The 25,490-nt window shown below is 34.5% G+C and overlaps 1 protein-coding gene across 9 annotated transcripts in view; it reads right to left on the reverse strand.

Moving 5' to 3' along the window:
- The window catches only part of LOC145156548 (uncharacterized), a 34,090-nt gene extending 14,724 nt beyond the window's left edge, over positions 1-19,366 (reverse strand). The window contains exons 1-6 of one of the 9 annotated variants that reach the window (XR_013736783.1): positions 18,913-19,366; positions 18,593-18,634; positions 18,476-18,503; positions 16,427-16,522; positions 16,249-16,342; positions 15,971-16,135 (exon numbers count right to left, since the gene is read on the reverse strand). Coding sequence is in view for 2 of the 9 variants with exons in the window: in XM_079075871.1 (XP_078931997.1) it covers positions 16,250-16,342; positions 16,427-16,522; positions 18,476-18,634; positions 18,913-18,927 (363 nt within the window). In the remaining 7 variants the exon portion in view is untranslated. Of the gene's footprint in view, positions 1-15,970; positions 16,136-16,248; positions 16,343-16,426; positions 16,523-17,927; positions 18,404-18,475; positions 18,635-18,893 lie in introns of those variants that run through there. The other 8 variants (XR_013736784.1, XR_013736779.1, XM_079075873.1 and 5 more) reach the window with 8 other exon arrangements.
- Between the last annotated feature and the right edge of the window lie 6,124 nt (positions 19,367-25,490).

Below are 25,490 nucleotides of genomic sequence, written 5' to 3' on the forward strand. Positions count from 1 at the left end.
TAGTGTTCCACTGGACTGTCTAGAATAGTCTGTGATCATCATCTATACTCCGCTAGATGGCTAGGTCATCTTAAACATTGAGGTCTCTCATCATTTTATCACACATCAACTATTTCATCTACCCATGTTTTACCCAACATTTTCGTAGATATAAAATACATATACAATTTAAATCATTTAAAACATGTATAAATCGTTCATCCCTCATAGATATCAAGAACACAGATAATATGCACACATAGCACGTAATTTATATTAAATATTTCATATCTATGTGTAAGATGAAAGTAACTATGCACTCACTTGTTAAAGTAATGATTCCAAACTCGGATAACGCTTCGCTTCTTAACAATATAATTTCCTTCGACGAAACCTAGCATTATTACCACTAGATTTTAGTCTAATATTTACCGTGACTAATTATTAGTCTTAGCATTATTAGCATTATATAAGCGTTTAAACAATATTTTCCAACCACTATCTACAGACAGGGGCCAGACATAAAACACCGGAGGTCAGGACCATTTTGGCATATAGCACTTCTGAAATCCAACAACCCTATGCGGCCCTTTGAACAAGATTCCCCGTACCGCGAGTAGTTAAAAAAGATATTATAACGACACTTATATAAGTCATAATAATAGCCCAAATACTTATTATAAGTTCATAATAACAATACTAATTTTAAATATAAGTTATATTTAAAATTGGGTAATCATAACTTACTTACAATAGAGTTTTAGCTAGGAGTCGGGCTCTGCAGGGGCAGAACTTTGTCGCTGAATCTTTCTAAGAAAGATTCTTGCAGCGCTTCAACGCTCACCTTACTATACTAAAACTACAGAAAGAGAAGTCGAATAACGAGGGACCGAAATGCTCGGGGGATAAGAAGAGAAAGACTCTTGAATCAAGAGAATGGTGCAAGAAATATGAGAGCCCAAGCCTCTTATTTATAGTAATTGAATTTACAAAATCTACCGTTCATAATTACTTAATGACCTTATAGTTATATAAACGACTAAACACCCCTTCATAATACTATTTTAAATAGATTTAACGATAGTTGTACTAAACTAATGTCGAAAGTACTCAACACTAGTCTTATAATAACCGCGTCATCGATACCTTTCTAATGATATATACATTTATATATATATATATATATATATATATATATATATATATATATATATATATATATATATATATATATGTGTGTGTGTGTGTGTGTGTGTACGTATATATGATTTATACTTTATTTTAATACGTAAATATGCTATTATAATTTGTAACTCGTTCATACGAACTCCATTTTTAACGTTCTTTATATCCACGTGTTGGTAGACGCCGTCAGCTAATTCTCATTCTATCTTAGATTTACAAAACTGTATCGAATTTATCGCGCTCGAAGAGTAGAGACCAAGTTTCATCCATATCTTTAAAATACGAGCTCTACTCTCGACATTATTTATATCCACGCGTAGGTAAAAACAAGATCTAGAACTTTCATTTAGACTCCGTCGGTTAATTCTCGACCGATCTAAAATTTAACAGTAGGAGGAGATTATACTGTTAAATGTCTGCGTAAAATTCATAACTTCTACATACGGACTCCGTTTTCGTCTGTCTTTTTACCGTTGAGTTCCTATTATTGAGATCTTCAACTCTCATTTAGGTCGCGTAGGCCAAAAACCGCTTGAACTAAAATTCGAGTTTCGGGCCGTGCACTGCTATGCCAAATCTTATAAAATTCATAACTTCTTCATACGAAGTCAGATTTGGGCGTTCTTTTTTTGTATGTTCTCGGTTTAACGTATACTACAAATTTTGTTTATATAACTAAGGCTAATAATTATTCTACCGTAAATTCACTATTTACGTCTCCCGGTGCCGTGTCGGTTTTGCCAGAAAACTTCGACGGGCCATAACTTCTTCGTTATAACTCGGATTTCGGCATTCTTTATATGTACGGAACCCTTGTAACATATAATACAACTTGGTTAAGAATAATTTTTCTAAATAATCTTCCATCAAAAACTCATTTTTGATGCTCATCGTCTCTAAATTGACTAGCCCGGATCTGCGGGCGTTACAGGCGCGAACACTCAGCTTTATATGGCGGTTAGGAAACTAACCCGATTATGGACGCTTAGTCCAAAAGGAGATAAGCATGTAGAACAAAGAGAAAAAAACACACATCCCAACATACATAAATAAATAACAAAAAAGTAGTTGTTCTATTACATGCCAAAACCTGGCAAACCAAAGCCACACAAGGCCAACAAAAGAGAAAAATATTCATTCACACCCATTTAGGGCAGCACAATAGGGACAAGCCCCATAAGTAAGAATAGTTATTCATTTATCGGCTTTTCCATCCAAGCCAGTGATCTTAGCGTTGCTGCTAGGACCCACTCGTTCATTTTCATCATATGCGCATAGTTGGCGAAGGCCACCGATATCTAGGGAGCCCAACTTCATCATGGAAGCATAATCACAATAGATGAATGAATCAATCGCATAAATCATCTCCCTTAATTGACTCGAGGTAGAACTAGCAGCATTAGGATCAACGTTCCAGCAACCACTACTTTACGCAACATATCTCTACTGTTAAGTCTAAATTAGTGTTGTGTCAAATTGTGATTTTGGATTTACGTTTAGATCCCAATTCAAAATTGGGCCTGTCCATGTTCGAAATTGATTTATTATTTAGTCTATAAGTAGCGTGCATGTATATTCTAGGGTTAACTGTTGGGTTTTGAGCATTCTAACACTCCTAAGTGTACATGCAACGCTAAATACCTTGGATATATGTTTTCTCTATTATACATGCAAATATGAATATTCCAAGGTATTATGCTAACTAGCATACAAAACATTGATTCATATGGAATAATATAAGTTAGAAGACATACCTTTTGATGTAGCTTGATTCCATGGAGCTTAAGAGCCTAGTGCCCCAAGTGTGACACCTCAAATGGTTCACACATCACCAAATACACTTAGAATAACTTGAGAGAAATGAGACACTTCATGAAATCGGCTAGCCTTCACCATTCCTTCACAGTGGCCGATTTTTGGAAAGAATAAGATGCTTATATAGTGTGTCACAATTAGGGTTACACCATGTAAACCCTAATTGTCATGGCCTTTCATTTCCATGATCCATGGGTACAAAAACACCATGGAGCATCCTATGGGTTTTAGCCCAACTTGATAATCCATGGAGCATTAGCCCACTATACAAGTATGGATGATTTACACAATCAACCCATATATTTAATTAGTCTCCTTTTGATCACTTAATTAATTCCAAATTAATTCTTGATCAATATTGATTAAATAATCTTATTAATATATTAGAACTTATAATATATTAATAAACCTTAAGTGTTATTTCTCTCATTTTATTCTATCCAAATGCATGATGTCATGCAACCCAAATGGACCATGCCAATCGGGTCAAGTACATACCAAATATAGTTATGGACTTAGACAATAATCCAACAGTCTCCCACTTGGATAAGTCTAAAACTATTATTGCGTATGACTTCAAAACCCGACTAGCAACCATAGCTCTTAAAAGTTGTTGCCGTCGAACTCTGAACAAATCAATGACGCGTCCATCAGATAAGGGATCATATATTCCTCCATTGTAGATATCATATGAACTGAGACATGGATTAAAATCATTCTCTCTGTCCATTTGTTGTTTCCCAATTTCCAATTTATGACGACCGACTAATTGAACAAATCGAATCAGTCCTGGCTTGGCCAAGCACTTCGACGTGTCATCACTAAATCATCGAGGGGCCCACAGATATCACTTTTATCCCTTTAAGGGTAAAAGGATGGATAAACTTCGAATCATATGCTTGTTCTACTACTTGTTGAATCATACACAAAGGCACATTTTATAACACCGAGTTACCAAATGCTTTTTCGCGTAATCAATGTATAACCAACTCATAGGCAACAAGTCATATCTCTAGGTTTGAAGAATATAAGATATTATCGTCTTATGGTCACTCGTGATAAAATCCATGAAGTGATTCCAATGAGCGTGGGTTGAATCCACTACTCGGAACTTATGAGTACTCATGAATGTTGTAGCACCACTTGCTATGTCCCATACCTTGGACATCTACAATCCAGCTTCATGACAGTCTTGATTCATATCTACTTCCAACATATGAACGACTGTGGATAGTTTGAATAACATAGTCATTCAGGAAGAACGCCCTAGTTATTCTGGAAGTCAAAACATGCAAAGTGAAACACAAGAATAATCGAATCCAATATGGTCTCAGAACTTATGAATATAAATAAAACACCTTTTATTTATCACCATATTGATTACACAGTATTCATTGCATACTGTTTCAAACTATCAACTTTATACTTGAATTAAAACAATAGTTGTCCCATGCTCCAAGCATGTACACTATGTTTTCTAAACACTAGTCATGCCATACACCAAGTATGCACACTATGTTTGTATAAACATTAGTTATTCCATACACCAAGTATGCACACTATGTTTGTCTAAACATTAGTTATGCCATACACCAAGTATGCATACTAAGTTTGTCTATGATCTTTACTTTGTGAAATAGATCGATTGAACATAATTCCAATGATTCTCATTTCACAGTCCCAAATCCTTACCACAAATGCAAGAATTCCAAATTCATGCCATTTACCAAAATATTGTTAGATTTTAAACTTATATGCATTGATCCTCTTGTAATGATTATGCACAAAGTCACAAAGACTTGTCAACAGACATTACAGAGTATTCCAATGGAGATCAACTCCATGGAAACATCCTTCTTGCATTAAGTTTTTCTAATCTTACACAAATTGAATAACTTCCACCTACGGAAACATTTCCATATTCCCATTTTAACTATCACTTCTGAACAAGAGTTGCCTCTTTTCAGAATATGTCAATATGGTCCTTCCAAAATTAACATTATACTTCCAATTGTCCCTGAGAAACCAATCTTTGGTAAACCTTAGATTGTTCTCGACAATTGCTTAATCATTTTAGTCATATCCAATTCTAGTCATTTTCCCTTCTTAATGCCCCAGACATTTGGAAAATTTTATAAAGGATGAATATTATAGCACATGCAATCGATCCTATATCCGAAGCATATGAGACACGATTCATGATGTATCACATAAAGACATGATACTAGACTAGTCCTTTTGCTACAATATTTCTATTTGCCAAGTTCTCATAATTCAGATTATGAAAAGGGATGCCGTAATCATAATCGAATTTTAGAACGCAAATAATGGACCCATATATAGAATTTCCTTATGTTGAGCCATTCCAAAACAAAATTCATATATATCCTTGACTAAAGATGATTAAAACCTCAATCTAAGCTTTTAGAATTGAAATGAAGTATAATTTCCTCTCCCTTAATTATAGCAAAACAACTTTTCAACCCCCGCGACTTCACGAATTGAAACTTTTGTTTTCTATAACTAACATTGCTATCTTGCAATACTAATAATAATTATCATGCTCCCACTAACATGATGATTATTAGCATAACACTTATGCTCCCACTAGCTTTGACATGTACTCAGAAATCAACTAAACTTCTAGAAATCAATACTTTATTGACTTTCTTACCAAAGTTCAAATTTCTGATACGAGATGTTTTGATAAAACTTTATCAAAATCACACACCTTTCCTTAGATAGCTCACATGTGTGTCTAAACAATTTTTAGAACTATGAAAAGGGATGCCGTAATCATAGTCTCAATTGTTTAGACCTTTGCCATTTCTCACAAGTCCATGTTAGTGTGCCGGTTAACCACACACGCTCCACTAACGACTTTGAGAATGCAAATATCACAACTGTTATCTACTTAAAATCTACTTAGTGAAAGTGTTTCCTCACCATCATTTTCATGAATAGGAGAGAAACCTTATGACACTTAGATTTTATGGTGTATGTGTTCTTATCCATGTGAATTTGTCAAAACCATAATCACAAGACAAGGATAATGACAAATCCAAACTCATATGGACTGAACTCGATCTTAATTTCTTGCCACCTGGCAGTACAAGGGCCTGCCATTGCTTCCAAGTTGTTATGCAACCAATTGAGAACTCTCAAAATTCATATGCAAAACCAACTTTTAACTGGAATGGGCACAGAAATAGAAATATGTCAACACGATAGGTTATAAACCTCACGTCGTGTGCTAGCATCAAACTACATGTTTTTATTCTTGATTAGATCTTGAAATTCTTTCAGGATCTTTAAGACTCTCACTGTCCTCTTGACATATAAGACTATCTTGCCAAATATTCAAGAGATAGTGCAGATTCTTTATCAAGACAAACACTTCACACAATTGACCTTAGTTGGTCTTTGTTTTATCCAAAACATCACAACTTAACAATTTCAAATGTACAAGAGTAGAAAACATTTTACTCTTACATTTGACAAGTGTTATAAACCTTATTTAAGATGTGTCACTCAAGTTACAATCTTGGAATATGACTCTAAGACTTGTTTTGGAACGAAGTATGACTCATCTTCTTAATTTAACCATTTCAACAATTCATTACTCCACTTCTTAGCCATAAGAATGCACTAAGATGTTCTTAGAAGACCAATTGTGATATGGTTCTTTAATCATTAAGATGATCACAAAACATGATACTAAATTACTCTCCCATCTTTTCAGATTTGAGAAACTTTTATCTTTCTGCCTAATTTGATTCTTCTCATTCGTTCTGCCATACATCGAAACGTTTCCAATGTTTCAGTATTATACTTAATCTGGTAAGTAAAACCATATTTACTAAAGTTTAGTAAATCATGATGAATAGTCTTAACGATCTTTGTGGTGGACTTGATCAGTGCACAAGAATGTGTACTCGACCCCTTAGTCATTCACTTGACTCACATATACATGTGAACAAGGAATTAGTCTTAATTTTCCAAAGATGAAAATTCTCATTCATCATACTATACAACTTGCATGATTTCAAGTTTCGGTCCAATTAAAACTTGGGTGATGAAAATCTTTCCTTATTTGGTAATTAGACATTACCACAAATGAAAGAAACAAATCCATTTTTCAATATTGCAATCAATGGAATCATATAAACAACAATTTTTAACAAATGTCATTGTAAGGATACTCAGAATAAATAAAATCAAAAATTTGTCCTTTTATTTTAAAACTTTGCGGAAAAACTTATCCTTACACTGCAAAAGCATATGAAAAACTTGTTGTTATCTATTTCTAAGCAATATATCATAACTCCTAAGCAACAGCTCAAAATTCTAATCACCGAACCATGCGATCGAAATCCATCTTCGCGATCAGAATCAACATATACTTCCTTTAAGTTTCTTCACTTTTCTTTGATTCTTAAAATATCAATATGTGACCCAGTCACATCATGTAATAAGAATCTCAGAATAGAAACTTAACAGAGTTAGATAGTGGACTTTACCTGAAGTAGAGTCAAACTTCTTGACTTGATCAACCTTATGATCTTTCAGGTAAATAGGCAGCTTCGCAATCAATGCCCCTTCCTTTGGCAAGAGAAGCATATGGACTCTTTGGGAATGGTACATGGGACTATCGCAGACTTAGCCTTTCTCTTTACCATTTGGTCAACCGATATGACTGTGGCCGATCCCTTTCCATTGGGAAGAGAAATCTTTTTCTAGATATCCAATGTTACCATTGTCAATGTCCATTGGGAAGTTGATCTCCTAATCAAATTTGCTTTACTCGTCCTCAAATCATTGCTGATTCAGCAGCACCAAGCAAATAGATAAGATCATTAAGGGTCATGTCATAGTCTGTTTCATAGTAGTCTCAAAGGAACTCACTATGTGACTTAGAAAGTGATTGAACATCCAACTTGCTTAAGACTTTGACACCCAACTCTCCCGACTTGTCAATATGTGACTTCATCTCCAAGATGCAATCACACATAGACTTTGCTTGCCAATAGGGCTTGAGTGACCTTGAACTTGTGGGTTAGGGAGAATAATTGGAGGAGGTGGAGGAAGTGAAGTTCCAAGAGATTTGGGAAGATCATAGATGTCTGAACTAGACATCTTTTGGGAGATATTCAAGATAGTTGATCTAAAGTCCTTAATATAACACCCAATATGAAATATTAAGGCTAGGACCCAACACAATACTTTTATAACTTGGAAGAGGGATGCCGTAATCCAAGCTATAAAATATTTGAAGGTAGGAGAATGACAATTCACCAATTCCCACCATGAAAACGAAATAATTTAATTAGGTTTTACTTGGATTTGAAACTCCTAGATCTTTTGAGATTCATTGAACTGTTCAATGGCATGTTTCAATCTCGATTGTGCCCTCACAAATTTTGTGACTGGGATGCCGAGGATCACAAAACAAGATGTGAATAACCATGCAAATATACTTGGTACCCTTAATATTTACCCCTCGATCGATGTGCCGGTTAACCACACGCGCTCCACCGATACTATGATAAATATTAAGTTACCCTTTGCCTACCTTGTTAAATCCAGGTTAGTGTGCCGGTTACCCACACGCGCTCCACTAACGACTTAAGCAAAGTGCAAAGTGTAATTTCATGGGTTAGCACCAAATTCACATTTTCCTAAGTAACTAAGATTGGGAATTTATAAAACTTTAGTTACTTAGTATTTATCATTAATACTTTTAATGAAGGGAGAATTCTAGTCCTTGTCCTACCCGTTCGGCTAACGACCCTCCACCAGTCAAGGAAGCGGTGGGTGAGAGTGGACACCCATTAAACTGCCATTTTATAGGCAGTAACCTTATACCCCCCTTATAGAGCAGTTTCATGAATGAGGCCTACTAACAGTAAGACTGACTTGCTCTCATATATATATATATATATATATATATATATATATATATATATATATATATATATATATATATATATATATATATAAACTTATAATACTATAAAGTATAAAGGTTGCATTTTAACTTTTAAAATTCAAAGGGCTTAACTTGGAATTAAAGTATTCATAAGGGAAAACTTTACAAATTCCAAAACTTGAGGGCAAGTTTTGAAACTATTCAAAACTATTCAATTTCATAACTTATGTGTTTAAAGTAGTTTTAATTAAAAAAAACTCTTCAAGTTCCATAACTTGAGGCCAAGTTATGGAAGACTTTAAACTATTAAAAGAATATGACTTTTCTTTATTCATAACCTATGGAAATATTTATGAGTTTTATGAATCTTAAATGTGAATTTTCATATAACTTGAGGACAAGTTACAAAAACACATTTTAGAACCAACTCTTAGATTAATTTGGATTGAAAACAACAATTTCACATAACTTTTCTATTAATCTAAGCAACTCATAAGAACAAGATAATTCAATCAAACTTTTTCATGTAATTAGCCTAACCATTAAACTAATACAAAAAATGAATCTATTGACAATTATCTTTGAAATTGGATTAGCATGAACATTACCACATCAAAAACAGGTTTATAAGTTGAAAAACAGCTTAGGGTAATGTTCCTAGTCCAATTCCAGCCAAAACAGTCGAAGATATGTTGTCTGAGTTTAGCCAACTCGGCGAGTTGGATGAGTTTAGCCTTGGACTCGTCGAGTCCCTTCATGGACTCGGCGAGTCTGCTGAGCAGACAGCAACAAACTTTGATTTTTCAGCCAATTTTGCAAGTATAACAAGAAAACAAGCCTAGGCTCTGATAACACTGTTGGGTTTTGAGCATTCTAACACTCCTAAGTATACATGTAACCCTAAATACCTTGGATCTATGTTTTCTCTATTATACATGCAAATATGAATATTCCAAGGTATTATCCTAACCAGCATACAAACATTGATTCATATGGAATAATATAAGTTAGAAGACATACCTTTTGATATAGCTTTATTCCATGGATCTTAAGAGCCTAGTGCCCCAAGTGTGACACCTCAAATGGTTCACACAACACCAAATACACTTAGAATAACTTGAGAGAAATGAGACACTTCATGAAATCGGCTAGCCCTCACCATTCCTTAATAGTGGCCAATTTTTTGGAAGAATAAGATGCTTATATAGTGTGTCACAATTAGGGTTATACCATGTAAACCCTAATTGTCATGGCCTTTCATTTCCATGATCCATGGGTACAAAAACACCATGGAGAATCCATGGAGCATCCTATGGGTTTTAGCCCAACTTGATAATCCATGGAGCATTAGCCCACTATACAAGTATGGATGATTTACACAATCAACCCATATATTTAATTAGTCTCCTTTTGATCACTTAATTAATCCAAATTAATTATTGATCAATACTAATTAAATAATTTTATTAATATATTAGAACTTATAATATATTAATAAACCTTAAGTGTTATTTCTCTCATTTTAGTCTATCCAAATGCATGATGCCATGCAACCCAAATAGACCATGCCAATCGGGTCAAGTACATACCAAATATAGTTATGGACTTAGACACTAATCCAACATTAACAACTTTTGAAGCAAGTACAAAATAGTTCTGCCTCCAAGAACTATTCTATTGCTATGATTAATACATTCGACACTTTTTTTTATCATTGTTGTTTCTTGTCTTTAATTCATCTCATAAATATAGAATCTATCGATCTTTTATTGTTTCTCACAATATGTATCAAAGTAGGAGATAGTGTAATTCAATCGCTATTCTTCTATCGAGTTAAGGGTTTTTCCTTAGGGTTTTTCATTTTCATAGATTTGTTATTGTTATCTCAACCGTCTCAATCGATTGTAGATCTCAGATCTAAATCTCTCATTTTCCCTTGAACTCGATTCAACTTTACACATTTGATTCTATATTTTGAATTATCATTAAAATGGCTAACGACAATCTTCACTCTCTCTCATTCAATCTCCCAAGTAGCATTGGTTCAACAACAAGTATTCCTATCCTTTTTCCAGAAGATTATGAGGTTTGGGCTCTTCAATTTGAAGATTACGAATTGGGAATCGAAGAATATGGTTCTAGTATTTGGCATGCAATGACTATTGAAACATACAAGTATTCATAAATGAAGAAAGAAGTCAAAACTCAGGCTGAATATGATGCATACATTGCGGAGAATCCTCCAAATGATGAGAAGATCAAGCTTATGTGTAATCTAAAAGAAATGAGAATTATTCGATTTGCTCTTCCCCCTGACACATTCCGACTTGCCAGTTCATGTGACACTGCAAAAGGAATATGGGATAGACTGAATGAATTATTTTCAGATGATGCTGACTTGGAACATTCTTTGCAGACTACACTTATTAACCAGAATGCTTAAATACAATCTTAAGCGACAAGTCATTGAAAAAAAGGTAACATTCATGAATAGTCTTAGATTTGAATGGAAATCTATTGTTTCTACTGTTAAGGAACATGAACAATTCAAAAACTATTCGCTGGCAAAACTCGTGGGAATTCTGAAATCTCATGAGGATGAAGTTACTTAAAGAAGCTAAGCTTGTCTCTAGTGTTGGATCTTTGGCGTTGGTTGCTAAATGAAAGAAATCAGTTGTCGATGATTCCGAATCTGACATATCTGACGATGATCTCTCAAAAGAAGATAAATTGTTAATGGTGTCTAACCCAAAGAAATTCTTTAAGAAGAATTTTTCTCGTTTCAGAAACAAGTACAAACAGGGCAATTCCAGTTACGAAAAGCCAAGAGAGGAGAGTTACAAGAATTCTCAGAATGAGGATGAGAAGAAAGAGAAGAAATTGCTTGGTGATTCTGGATTTGGCTACAACTATTTTCATGGCAAGAATCACTTCGTAAAGGAGTGCATGCTATGAAGCAGAATGAGAAGAAGGAGAAGGATAAAGACGAAGCCTACTACACTCAGAAACTAGACGAACTCCGAAAGAAAAATGCATCAAATGTGAAGCCTATGCTGATGGTGCAAGAGGAAAGTGATGATGGTCGAGTCAAGATATGGTCTACAGACTCATAGGATGATGAAGTAAGGAAACCTACTCATGGCAGGTGTTTTGTGGTGAATTCCGAGAAGCAAGGTTATGCAGACAAGTTTTTGATGGTTCAGCGTGGCAGTTCAGAAAGGCAAGGATATGCAACTAATGGTGGAAAAGCTTCGGATAACTGCTTTGCTACGAAGACAATCAAGGAGCAGGTGATCGAATGCGAGAAGGTTGTCGACAAGGTACACTCTATTCTTAAATCTCTTAACATCCCTACATCACGTTATGATTATCAATTGGATGATTTACGTTATATTATTTTTGTTTTTAGTGATAGCTTAAAAAGGACTCGTATTAGTAATTCTAACGTAATTGATAATCTTAACAAGGTAACATTTAAGAATGAGGAGAGACGAATAAGAATAGAAGCGTTGGAAGTTGAGCTTAATAGATCTAGAGATGATATTATATTCCTTAAGAGTGATAGTAGAGCACTTTTAAAACAGCGAAATATTTTTTGTTTAATTGCTAAACATATGTATTTCATTATTACTCAGCTTCATTTGGATTGCGAAATAGGTAAATGTTTGCATAAATGATTTTTCCTTTTCTTGAATTGAAAGAAGATGAAATTGATGTTGAATGTTATAAATGTGAATCAATTGTTTATTCAGATGATATTTCTAATTCTTACAGAGTTGGACTTGAGAAAATAGAAGAATATATTAAGTCCAATGAACATAAAAACATGTTGCAAGATATTTTAACTGAAAAAGATAAACAAGAAATCAAATTGAGTGTTATGCGGAAATATGGCTTATTATGCAAGAAATTGAATTTGGTTGATACTCTTGATTCCGAGAATATTTCTGAATTTGATGAATGCGAAATGAGTGAAATATCTGTAGATGACGAAATTGATTGTTCTGCTTTCGTGAAAAATCTTGATGAACCGAAGAAATTTTTAATTTTTCAAAACTCAATCGAATTTATTCGAATTGTTGAAAACAAAGGTTCAAAAGTTTTAAAAGAAGAAGCAACATTTTTTCCAAAAGTTCAAACAACTCCAAATCAAGTTTTTGTAAAGAAAGGACTGAGCAAAAATGACACTTCTGAATTAACGTCAATGGTTGATGATGATAATGCAAAAGGGTGTGATGAATTTTTCTGGTCAAAGCCAATAGACAATGCTGATGCAACAAAATGTCTCTTAGAAATGTCCTCCTGGAAATCTAAAGGAAAATATGTTTCAGAACCATTGAATCGTGTGGACTCTTGTTACAATAAGTCCGGACCAAGTGGCACAAAAGATGTTTCAACTGAAACTTCTTCAGAAAAGAATGAAACACTGATTAGAAAGAAAAAACCGAAAGTTAACATTCAGAAATCAGTTGAGGAATTAATTGCTAAGAAAAGACAAATGAATGCAAGATACAAAAAGAACTTGATTAAAAGAAAACAATTTTGGAAGAAAGTTGGAATGAATTAAAATTAAAGTTCTATTAATTCATCAAGATCTTTCAATCAAAATGTTGATTCATCTCAAACTCCGAAACCAAAATCAAGTTATTCACCAAGGTCCCAGTTTTCAAAACTGATTGCTAAAACAAAAGATTTTAATGTTAAAAACAAAGTAGCTTCGGATCCAGAAATTACTCTCAAAGAATATGAAGCAAAGTTGCAAAAGGAAGAAAAAGAGTTTTCGAAAAGGATGGCTCCAAAATTCAAAGAATACATTCTCCGAAAACCTAATTTTGTTGAAATCAATCTTTGTGATAACAAAACTGAAGTTTTTAAAATGGAAAAAGGGATGAACCATACTTTGAAAAGAAAATCCTTTTGGGTTAACAAAACAAAGATTTTTCCTGTTCAAATGAAACTCTCACATGGACCCAAATCGGCTTGGGTTCTCGTTGCATGACAGGAAGGAAAGCGGAATTAAGAGAGTTTTAGACCTTAAAAGATGGCGAAAAAATGAAGTGTGGAAACAATGCCACTGGAGAAATAAAGGGATGTGGCATGATAACAAATAGAGAATTCACTATTCAGAAGGTAGCTTATGTAGAAGGCTTGCAACACAATCTAACTAGTGTTTCTTAATTGATTGTAGGTACAGGTCTCAAAGTGTCTTTTAATGAAGAAGGTTAAGAAATCATAGAAAAGAAATCTAAAGTTGTTCTTCTAAAGTCAAAAAGGAAAGGAGATATGTATCATCTAAATATAAATCTGATCCAAGGGAAACCATCTATCTGCTTGCTTACGAAAGCTTCCTCGGATCACAGTTGGTTATGGCACAAAAGGCTTGCTCACCTAAACTTTATATCAACAAGCTCATAATTGGTGATATTGTTCGTGGACTGCCTCTTCTGAAATTTGAATAGGAACACTTGCGTGCTGCTTCTGAGCTCAGAAAATAAAGTAGAAAGAGTCATTCTTCTATAATAAATACCAAGATTATTGAACCACTCGAAATGATGCATATTGAGCTCTGTGGTCCATCTGTTATTGAAAGCATTGGTGGTAACAAATACATTTTGGTTATTGTTGATGATTTTTATAGATTTACTTGGGTATTCTTTCATAAATAGAAATCTGATGCGACTCAGAAGCTCATAGATTTCATCAAACAAGGTGAGCTACAATTACAAAAGCCAATTCGGAAAATTTCGCAGTGACAACGGTTTAGAATTCAAAAATCATGCATTTGAAGAATTCTTGACAAACAAAGGATTTTCTCACAATTTCTCTTCGCCTTACACTCTGCAACAGAACGGTGTAGTTGAAAGACGAAATCGAGCTCTCTGTGAAGCTGCAAGGACAATGCTCTCATTTGCGAATCTACCTTTATATTTCTGGGTTGATGCTATTTCCACTGCTTGTTTTACTCAGAACCGCTCTTACATTAATAAATGATTTCTGATTACTCAATATGAAATTTTGAATAATCGAAAGCCTAATTTTAAATTTTTCCTTATGTTTGGATCCAGGTGCTTTTGTTCAATTTAAAAGAACATCGGAGCAAATTTGATGAAAAATCCGATGAAGGAATCTTTTTGGTATATTCATTAACCTCAAAGGCATATCGTGTTCTGAAAAAAAGATCAAAGAAAATTGAAGAAACCTATTATATTACGTTTGATGACAACTACACGAAGAAGTATCAAAAGGAAGATTGTCAATCTAGACAAATCTTTCCATCAAAAAGTTCTAAGACTATTCCTCTTATGAATCTATATGAGGATTTTATAAATTTGTTTGATGAACCTGAAAGAGCAATTTCCTCAGAATCAAACGCCAAGGATAATTAAGAGGATGACTTAATAAACATTGTTTATAAAGCTGCTAAAGAAATTGAGACTCCTCACGAGCAACCTATTCGTAATACAACTCAATCAGAACCTCATGATGATCTGATCCAGCAGGAGAGTTCCACTCCAAACTTCAACTGAAATGATCCACTCCAGAGGGAGAACTCAAATCTGAATGATGAGTCTGTAGGGATATTTAATGTATTGTGTCAAATTGTTATGTACATAATTAGTCTTCTGTTAACGGATTGGGCCTGTCCATCCGTATTTATGTTGCTAGTGTTAGACTATTTAATGTGCATGCATGTATTGTTTTAGGGTAAATCGATTGTGTTGCCCACTTAGCTTTTACAACAAAGTTCATGTTGAACTCTTCTAAAGCTTTGATAATATTAAGTATTCGACACATCTTTGATCATTGTTCTTGTTATTTGATTCACTTTACTGTTTAGAATCTATCGATCATTAATTTATGGTTTCTACAATAGTTATCAGAGCAGGAGATTGTGTAAATCATACACTAATCGTCTGTCGAGTTCTGTTAGGGTTTGCGTTTTTATTGGATCTGTCTCGTCGTCTTCATCATTTCTATCGATTATAGACGTCAGATCTAAATCCTAGTGATAAAGTCTAAATGTTCAGATGTATTACTGTATCTATGACAAGAAAACTAAAATTATAAAAGAACCAATATTCTTCAAGAAAAGTTTAAAGCAAGATTTAAGAAATTAAGAATTTACACAGACCTCAGAAGTATGACCTTTTAAAATTATCACATCAGAGTTAGGGATAACGGAAGGCAAAGTTGTTGAGCTTGTATCAATCTCCATTGGTTCTGCTCCTATTTCACATTAGTGAGGAAAAAACAATATATAATAATAATATATATAGCTAGATTTATAAGTTATAACCATGGTAAATCATATTTCTCTAACACAAAGAATGCAAAATTACCTTATGCAAAATTACCCTTATCTTTTTCTCTAGCATGCCCTCGTTCCCTTTCTCTTTCTCTAGCATTTTCCTGTTCATGTTCTTTCTCTCTTGCCTTCACACGTGAGAGAGAGAGAGAGAGAGTATAAATAAGCAAATTTAGACATATATAAGTTTGTTGATGCTAATCATAACTTACGTGGACTGGACTGGGCCCTTCTTCAAGAATTTGGCAAAACTGTTCAATCTGATAAAATCTAATCAATAAAAATACCCAAACTGCCCTTGTACTGACCTGCAACATGATGAAAATGCATTTAGTTAAATGATGAAAATGCAAAAGTCAAGATAACAAAAGGGTGTTGGGGGTTGTTTACTGTAAATTTATCAATTTTATTATCTTATCGATCAAGACTATATTGAATATTTGATGACTATAATCAGTGGATAAATCAGCTGAACAAACAACAATAACATCTAGATTCTAGAGTCCACATTAAATCAGGGACCTGTGTTCTCTTGTATACAGGACGTTTATATAGATGGTTTTCACCAATCCATCAGGCCAATTGCATCGCAGGAAGGTTCTAGACTACCCTGACTCGACAGTGTACCTATTATAATATTAGATCAATATGTTAATACAATCTCATTATGTCATCTTTTAAGCTGGTTCCACCTGTCGTAACCATTACTTGAATATTTAAGTATTTTCCAAGTTCTTTGCAAACTTGTGATGTGTGAAAAGCTAATTGTCATGTTGGAACAAGTATAACAACTGCCAATAACATAATCTTAAAGATATCAAAGTTACCAGGTTGATCTTTTGTACTTTTTGAAATCTATTTTGCTGTGTGAAAAAATAATGTAAACAGTGTAAAAAACATGAACAACCTGTAATAAATTGAAGTTGACCATTGTTTCAAGGACTAATTAGGATGGTTGAAAGTTTTTTAGCACAAATTTCATTATACATTTCAATAAAACAACTTTATAGATATTTAACAACATGGGACATGGGTAGAGTTATAGAATGCACTAAGCATGAATTAGTTTCATGCTCTTAAATATAAGCCAATGAAAGCAACCAACATGTATAATAGTGTCAATCAAGATTCATGAACAGCTACAGTACAGACATTATAGCAACTTACTATGAAAATCAACTACCAACATCAATTATTGGTTTCTTAACTTCTCAGTGGTTCACAAATTTATATTTCCTTTTGTCTTTTCATTTTGTTCATTTGAGAGAAGCAATTTATCAAATCATTGGATTTGGTTTATGATTCTTCAACATACAATGAATCTTTAAGGTCAGATAGGCACACACAATAATATAAATACTGAATTTGAGTGAATATAACTAAAAAATCACATACGAAAAGTGAAGTGGCTTAATAACAAAGTTAAAACCTTAAAATTAGATTAAAAGAGCTAACATGATTCAAAGAGTTACTTTTCAAATATTTAACTAAATACATCACAAGCAAATGTATGATTCTGAGGACATCCAAAATAGAGCTACACTAAAGCTACAAATACCAACTAATATAACACATAGGCCAGAATATTGTCAAAATTATAAAATAAATAGAATAAACACAAAGGTAATCATCTGTAATATCAAACCTAATCAGAATTCAACAGTTAAAAGCAGCAAGATGATCAAGGCCTTTGGTTGAGTGAAAATATAAAAATAAATAAAAATAAAATAAAAATTATGCAGTAAAGATCCCTTACAAATCCACTTGATTCTGGGCAGTAGCCTTACATTTGGTGAAAATTAAAGTCATATGTCTCATTGAGGCATTTCATCAAACAGGTGAAGTGCAATTGGGTTTTCTACTAAATTCATAAGTATAAATGGAAGCACTTATTCTCTGCACAATATTGATGATCTGGATAAAATTTCCCATCATATTCATCAACAAAGGACCTAGTTGACAAAACAATTTGACCCAATTGAAAACCTTACAAATATTTTAGGGCTATGAACCCCAGACCAGGGGGTTGCACAAACCGACCTCTAGGATGATTTATGAAATACCAAGGGAGATTTCTTTTTCTTTGTGCATATATCATATGTAACTTTTGCTAGTTGTGATATTTCCCATTTGTGCTGTAGAAGGTTTTTAAAAAAAAGTGTAAATTGAAAGCACACTCCAGAAGATGCCTACAGGGTAAAAACCTAATCAATTCAGAGATATTTTAGAGTTGGAAATTGAATTAAAATACGAGAACTTACCCTCCAAATGTTGCTCGAGCATGTGGAACTGCTCTTGTAGGTTACAAGCTTGTGAGTTGAGCAACAAAAGCCAAAGAACACAATATGAAAAATATTCAGTAACATGGGTTTACCTACCGTACATGGGTTCTTCTCCATCATCAAAATAACGGTTGTTTCCTGAACAAATCCGTTAACAGAGTAATCAGAAAAAAAAGCTAATCACGCAAACACCAAGGGGTTCGGCAAGGAATCAAAGATATTTCTTATAAAAATTTCTTTTAGGGGGTCAATTATAGAGATGTTTAACGGTTAGAATAGAAGAACTGATGAAATATGTTCCAGATTTCCTTGAAAAACGAATGAGAAAACCAATAAAAGAATGAAAATGTTGTAATTTTTTTTTTACATAATTACATTTTGTTGAAGAAAAACAAACCAGATTGATAGCGTCAAACCTGGAAACAGAGCATCGTAACCCTAAACAGATCGATTTAAGTGTTCGTCTTCAACTTCAACTGGGAGAAAGACGTTGAATGGTATAAGGTACAATTGGTTTGTCGAGGCATGTGGAGAGAGAATGATAGCGACAGAGGGCAAAGTAGACGACGATGGAGTAAAAGCAGGTCTCCGTTGGGAAGAAGTAGATGGCGATGGAGTCGAGGTAGGGTTTGTAGAGGCTTCATACTCGGCAATAAATCATTTAATCGGAGAGAACTCGAAAGGAACTGGGGTAATAACCACCAAATTAGAAGCAACTGAATTTCGGAGGGGGGGGGGGGGGAGAGGTGAGCGGAGGTCGTCGGTGGGAAGTGAAGTGGTGGAGGTTTGAGAATCGAGAGAGCAGAAAGAAAGAAAAAGGGTTTTCGGCGGGGACGAGCTAGGGTTTTCAGCTGGTGGAAACAAAACGGGTTTTTTAATTTTTGGGATTTCATTTGCCCTCGGGATGGACGCGCGTTTGATTAAAATTTATAAAACGACATGGTTAGACAACACACATTTTATTTAAGGTGCCCTCCTTGTTTTTTTATTAGACACTAATTTTCGGGCACGCAAAAATGCTTGTCCTAAATCCTTTAAATTTTAGGAGAGATGACATTATTTTTACGTCACACACTTTTGCGTATCGTAAATCCGTGCGTGTCGTAAAATGCGCGTCGTAAAAAGCTGTTTTTCTTGTAGTGTTTTCCGCAGGATTATGAAGTCTGGGCATTACACTTCGAAGACTATGTTCTAGGTCTTGAAGAACACGACTCAACCATATGGGAGGCTATGATGCAACAGACTTTCTCTCACACAGCTACTAGGAAGGTCGTTAAGACTCAAGCCAACTACAACGCAATAATGGCTGATCATAAAGATACTCCTCAAGATGAAAAAGACAAGTTGCAGAGTAACATCAAGGCATTGAGAATAATAAGGTTTGCTCTTCCACCAGATACTTTTCGTCTGGTGAGTGCATGTGAGACGGCAAAAGAAATCCGTGATAGGTTAAATGAGCTTTATTCAAGCGACGTTGATTTGGAGCATTCGGTTCAAACGTTGCTTCTTTTGGAGTTTGGTGCTTCTGTTTAAAATCCTGAAGAAAAACTTGATCAAACATTCAGTCGTTTTAATCATCTTTTAAGTAGGATGTTAAAACACAAAATCAAGCGTGAAATAATAGAGGAGAATCCTCATGAACAGTTCAAAAGTTACACTTTGGCGAAGCTTATGGGAATCCTAAAATCCCACGTAGATGACGTGACGAAGGATGTAAAGTTTGTCTTGATGGGTTTTGAGCACTACATCATTCCTATGGTGCACCTGCAACCCTAATGCTTTGGATCTAGGTTTTTCTCAAGTTATACATGCAATTCTAATCATCCAAAGCATGAACCCTATCTAGCATATAATTTTTGATATTGATAACATAAAACAAAGTTAGATGAATACCTTTTCCTTGTAGCTTGTAGATCTTGACCTTCAAGAGCTTAGTGCCTCAATTGTTGCACCTCTAATGAGTCACAAACACCAAGTAGCAATTGGAAGAATATGAGAGAGAGGGTGAGGCTCTAAAATCGGCTAGGGTTCCTTTGCTTAATGCACTAGCCGATTTCAAGGAGCCAAGGGGTTCCTTATATAGCTGAGCTGCTAGGGTTTCAGGTAAAACCCTAATCTGATTGCTTAAGCCTTAAGCACTCCAGTAGATCCTTTCAGAAAGCCTCCTTTGGACGAAATCTATGTGGGCTACACATAGAATTTCGTCCACCCCTTCCTAGGGATCCACAAGCCCAACTTGCAACTATCATATAATTGCAATATCAGTCCCCGTAATTTAATCAGTCTCTTTTGATCACCAAATTAATTCCATATTAATTTCTGATCAATACTAATTAAATAATATTATTTCTCAATTAATAAATTATTCTTATAATATATTAACAAATCATAATTATCCTCTCTCTCCATAATTCATCCTATCAAATTGTGATGGTGAAGGCAACCCAAAAGGACCATGCTACTATCGAGTCAAGTACATACCAATTATAGTTATGGGCTTAGACACCTAATCCAACAGTCTCCCACTTGGATAAGTCTAATAACTATAACTGCAAGTACGACTTTAAAATCCGATTAGCAATCGTAGCTCTCAAAAGCCGCTGCCAAACTCTGACCTAGTCAATGGCGCGTCCTTTAGAAGGATCATATAATCCTTCGTTCTGCAAGATATCGTGTGGACAATGACATGGAACATAATCATTCTTAATGTCTAGCAGTTTGTTTCCCGACTTCTGATTCGTTTGACATAGAACTTAATTGAACACATCAATTCAGTCCTGACCGGGCCCGGCACATAAGTCAACACAAAATCATCGAGGGGCCCAAGATATCGCTTTTACCCTCCTAGGATAAAAGGAACAGATAAACTGTGACTTATATTATTGTACTATTTACACATTAAATTGTACACAACAACACGTTTTATAACATCAAGTTACTGATGCGTTTACGCATTATCAATGCACAACCAACTTGTAAACAACAACTCATATATCTCAGTTTAAATATTATACGATATTATCGTCTCACAATCACTCGTAATAAATTCCATGAAGTGATTCAAATGAGCGTGGGTTTAATCCAATACTCAAATGTTATTTCAAGAGCACTCATGAACGTTGCATCAAACCTTTGCTATGTCTAAACACTTAGACAATCTACGAACCATTTCATGAAAGTTTAACCTCATAACTTACTCCCAAAGTATGACCGACTGTGGATAATTTGAACAATCTAATCATTCTGGAAGTAAAACATGTAAATGTGAAACAATAGTAAACAATTGACACATGATAGTAAACTTTACTTATAAATAAAACTCTTTTATTTAATCATCAAATGTCAATTACATTTTATCTATTACAAGTTTCCAAACAACTATCTAATCACTAAAACTAATATCGTCCTTCAGACCAATGCTCCTCGCATGCTGTAAGTGCTTAACCCTGCTCAGACCCTTTGTGAAGGGATCTGTTGGGTTCTCTTCTGACGATACCCTATTAACCACGAGGAGTCCCTGTAACATCCCAATTTTCAAGTCCAAAAATTTCTTTTTAATTAACTGACTCATAAAAACATTCATAAGAAAATATTGTGAAAACACTGTTGGGTTATGAGCATTCTAACACTCCTAAGTGTACATGCAACCCTAAATACCTTGGATCTATGTTTTCTCTATTATACATACAATTATGAACATCCAAGGTATTATCCTAATCTAGCATACAAAATAATAAATATAACAAGATAGAATACATACCTCTTTGATGTAGAATGTCTTCATGAAGCTTGAGTGCCTAGTGCCCCAAGTGTGACACCTCAAATGGTTCACACAACACCAAATACACTTGGAATAACTTGAGAGAAACTTGAACACTCCTTGAAATCGTCTAGCCCTCACACTCACACATTAGTGCACGATTTCTTGAGCCATGGGATTCTTTTATATGGTGGCTATTAGGGTTACACCATGTAACTCATAACTTTACCCATTCCTTATGCTCCATGGATTTTAACCTCCATGGAGTATCCATGGGTCACCCCATGGACTTAGTCCAACATAAGAAATCTTGGATCACAAGCCCACATATATAAGAATGAATGATTTACACAATCAACCCATATATTTAATTAGTCTCCTTTTGATCACTTAATTAATTCCAAATTAATTCTTGATCAATACTAATTAAATAACCTTATTAATGTATTAGAACTTATAATATATTAACCAACCTTAAGTGTTATTTCTCTCATTATAGTCTATCCAAATGCATGATGTCATGCAACCCAAATGGACCATGCCGGGTCGGGTCAAGTCTTACTAATTATAGTTATGGACTTAGACATTAATCCAACAGTCTCCCACTTGGATAAGTCTAAAACTATTATTGCGTATGACTTCAGGAACCGATCAGCAATCGTAGCTCTCAAAAGCTTATGTCGAACTCTGACCTTGTCGATGAACTCTGACCTTTGTCAATGACTTGTCCATTAGATAAGGGATCATATATTCCTCCATTCTAGATATCATATGGACTGAGACATGGATTATAATCATTCTCTCTGTCCATTTGTTGTTTCCCGATTTTCGATTTATGATGACTGACTGATTGAACAAATCAAATCAGTCCTGGCTTGGCCAAGCACTCACATGTGTCATCGCTAAATCATCGAGGGGCCCACAGATATTATACACAAAGGCACGTTTTATAACATCGAGTTACCAATGTGTTTTCGTGCAATCAATGTATAACCAACTCATAGTAACAACTCATATCTCTAGGTTTTAAGAATATAAGATATTATCGTCTCATGATCACTCGTGATAAAATCCATGAAGTAATTCAAATGAGCGTGGGTTGAATCCAATGCTCAGAACTTATGAGTACTCATGAGTGTTGTAGCACCACTTTGTCCACCAACTTGGACCTCTACAAACCAACCCATGACAGTCTTGATTCATATCTACTTCCAACATATGACCGACTGTGGATGGTTTGAATAACTTAATCATTCAGGAAGAGCGACTTAGTTATTCTGGAAGTCAAAACATGCAAAGTGAAACACAAGAATAAATGAATCAAATATGGTATCAAACCCTATGAATATACATAAAAACTTTTATTTATCACCATACTGATTACTCATTATTCATTGTTTCGGTTTTATCAACTTTATACTTGAATTTAAAACAATAGTTGTCCCATGCTCCAAGCATGTACACTATGTTTTCTAAACACTAGTCATGCCATACACCAAGTATGCATACTATATTTGTCTATGATCTTTACTTTGTAAAATAGATCAATTGAACATCACTCCAATGATCCTCTTTTCACAGTCCCAAATCCTTACTACAAATGTAAGAATTCCAAATTAATGCCATTTACTGAAATCTGTTAGATTCTAAACTTATATGCATTGATCCTCTTAATGATTATGCACAAAGTCAGAAAGACTTGACAACAATCATTACAGAGCATTCCAAAGGAGATCAGCTCCTTGGAAACATCCTTCTTTCATTAAGTTTCCTAATCTTACACAGATTGAATAATTTCTAACTTTGAAACATTTCCATATTCCATTTTGACTATCACTTCTGAACAAGAGTTGCCTCCTTACTGATTATGTCAATATGGTCCTTCCAGAATTGACATTATACTTCCAACTATCCTTGAGCAACCAATCTTTGGTAAACCTTAGATTGTCCTCGACAATTGCTTAATCATTTTAGTCATATCCAATTCTAGACCTTTTCCCTTCATAATGCCCCAGGCATTTGGAAAATTTTAGAAGGGATGAATATAGCACATGTAATCGATCCTATATCCGAAGCATATGGGACACGATTCATGATGTCTCACATAAAGACTAAACCAGTCTTTTGCTATAATATTTCCATTTCAATTTGCCAAGTTCTCAAAATTCAGATTATGAAAAGGGATGCCGTAATCATAATCGAATTTTAGAACGCAAATAATGGACCCATATATAGAATTTCCTTATGTTGAGCCATTCCAACATGAAATTCATATATATATCCTTGATTAAATACGATTAAAATCTCAATCTAAGCTTTTAGAATTGAAATGAAGTATAATTTCCTCTCCCTTAATTATAGCAAAACAACTTTTTCAACCCCTGCAACCTCATGAATTGAAACTTTTGTTTTCTATAATTAACATTGCTAACTTGCAACCTTTGTCATAATTATCATGCTCTCACTAACATGATGATTATTAGCATAACACTTATGCTCCCACTAGCTTTGACATGTACTCAGAAATCAGCTGACTTTCTTACCAAAGTTCAGATTTCTGATACTAGATTGTTTTGATAAAACTTTATCAAAATCATACACCTTTCCTTAGATAGCATGCATGTGTGTCTAAACAATTTCAGAACTATGAAAAGGGATGCCGTAATCATAGTCTCAATTGTTTAGACCTTTTGCCATCTGCTTCAAATCTACTTGGTGGAAGTGTTTCCTCACCATCATTTTCATGCATCGGAGAGAAACCTTATGACCCTTAGATTTTATGGTGTATGTGTTCTTATCCATGTGAATCGTCAAAACCATAGTCACAAGACAAGGATAATGACAAATCCAAACTCATATGGACTGAACTTATGCAATCTTAACTTCTTGCCACCTGGCAGTACAGGGCCTGCCATTGCTTCCAAGTTGTTATGCAACCAATTGAGAACTTTCAGAACTCCTATGCAAAGCCAACTTTAACTGGAATGGGCACAGAATATGTCAACACGATAGGTTATAAACCTCAAGTCGTGTGCTAGTGAAGGACTTTAGGTTTTATTCTTGATTAAGTCTTGAAACTTTCAAGAGCTTTAAGACTCCCACTGTCCTCTTGACATATAAGACTCCTTTGGTCAAATATTCAAGAGATAGTGCGGATTCTTTATCAAGACTAACACTTTACACAATTGGCCTAAGTTGGTCTCTGTTTTATCCAAAACATCACAACTTACCAAT

This window comes from Lactuca virosa, chromosome 2, assembly GCF_052849685.1.
Source record: "Lactuca virosa cultivar CGN04683 chromosome 2, Lactuca_virosa_CGN04683_v6, whole genome shotgun sequence".
Taxonomy (NCBI): domain Eukaryota; kingdom Viridiplantae; phylum Streptophyta; class Magnoliopsida; order Asterales; family Asteraceae; genus Lactuca; species Lactuca virosa.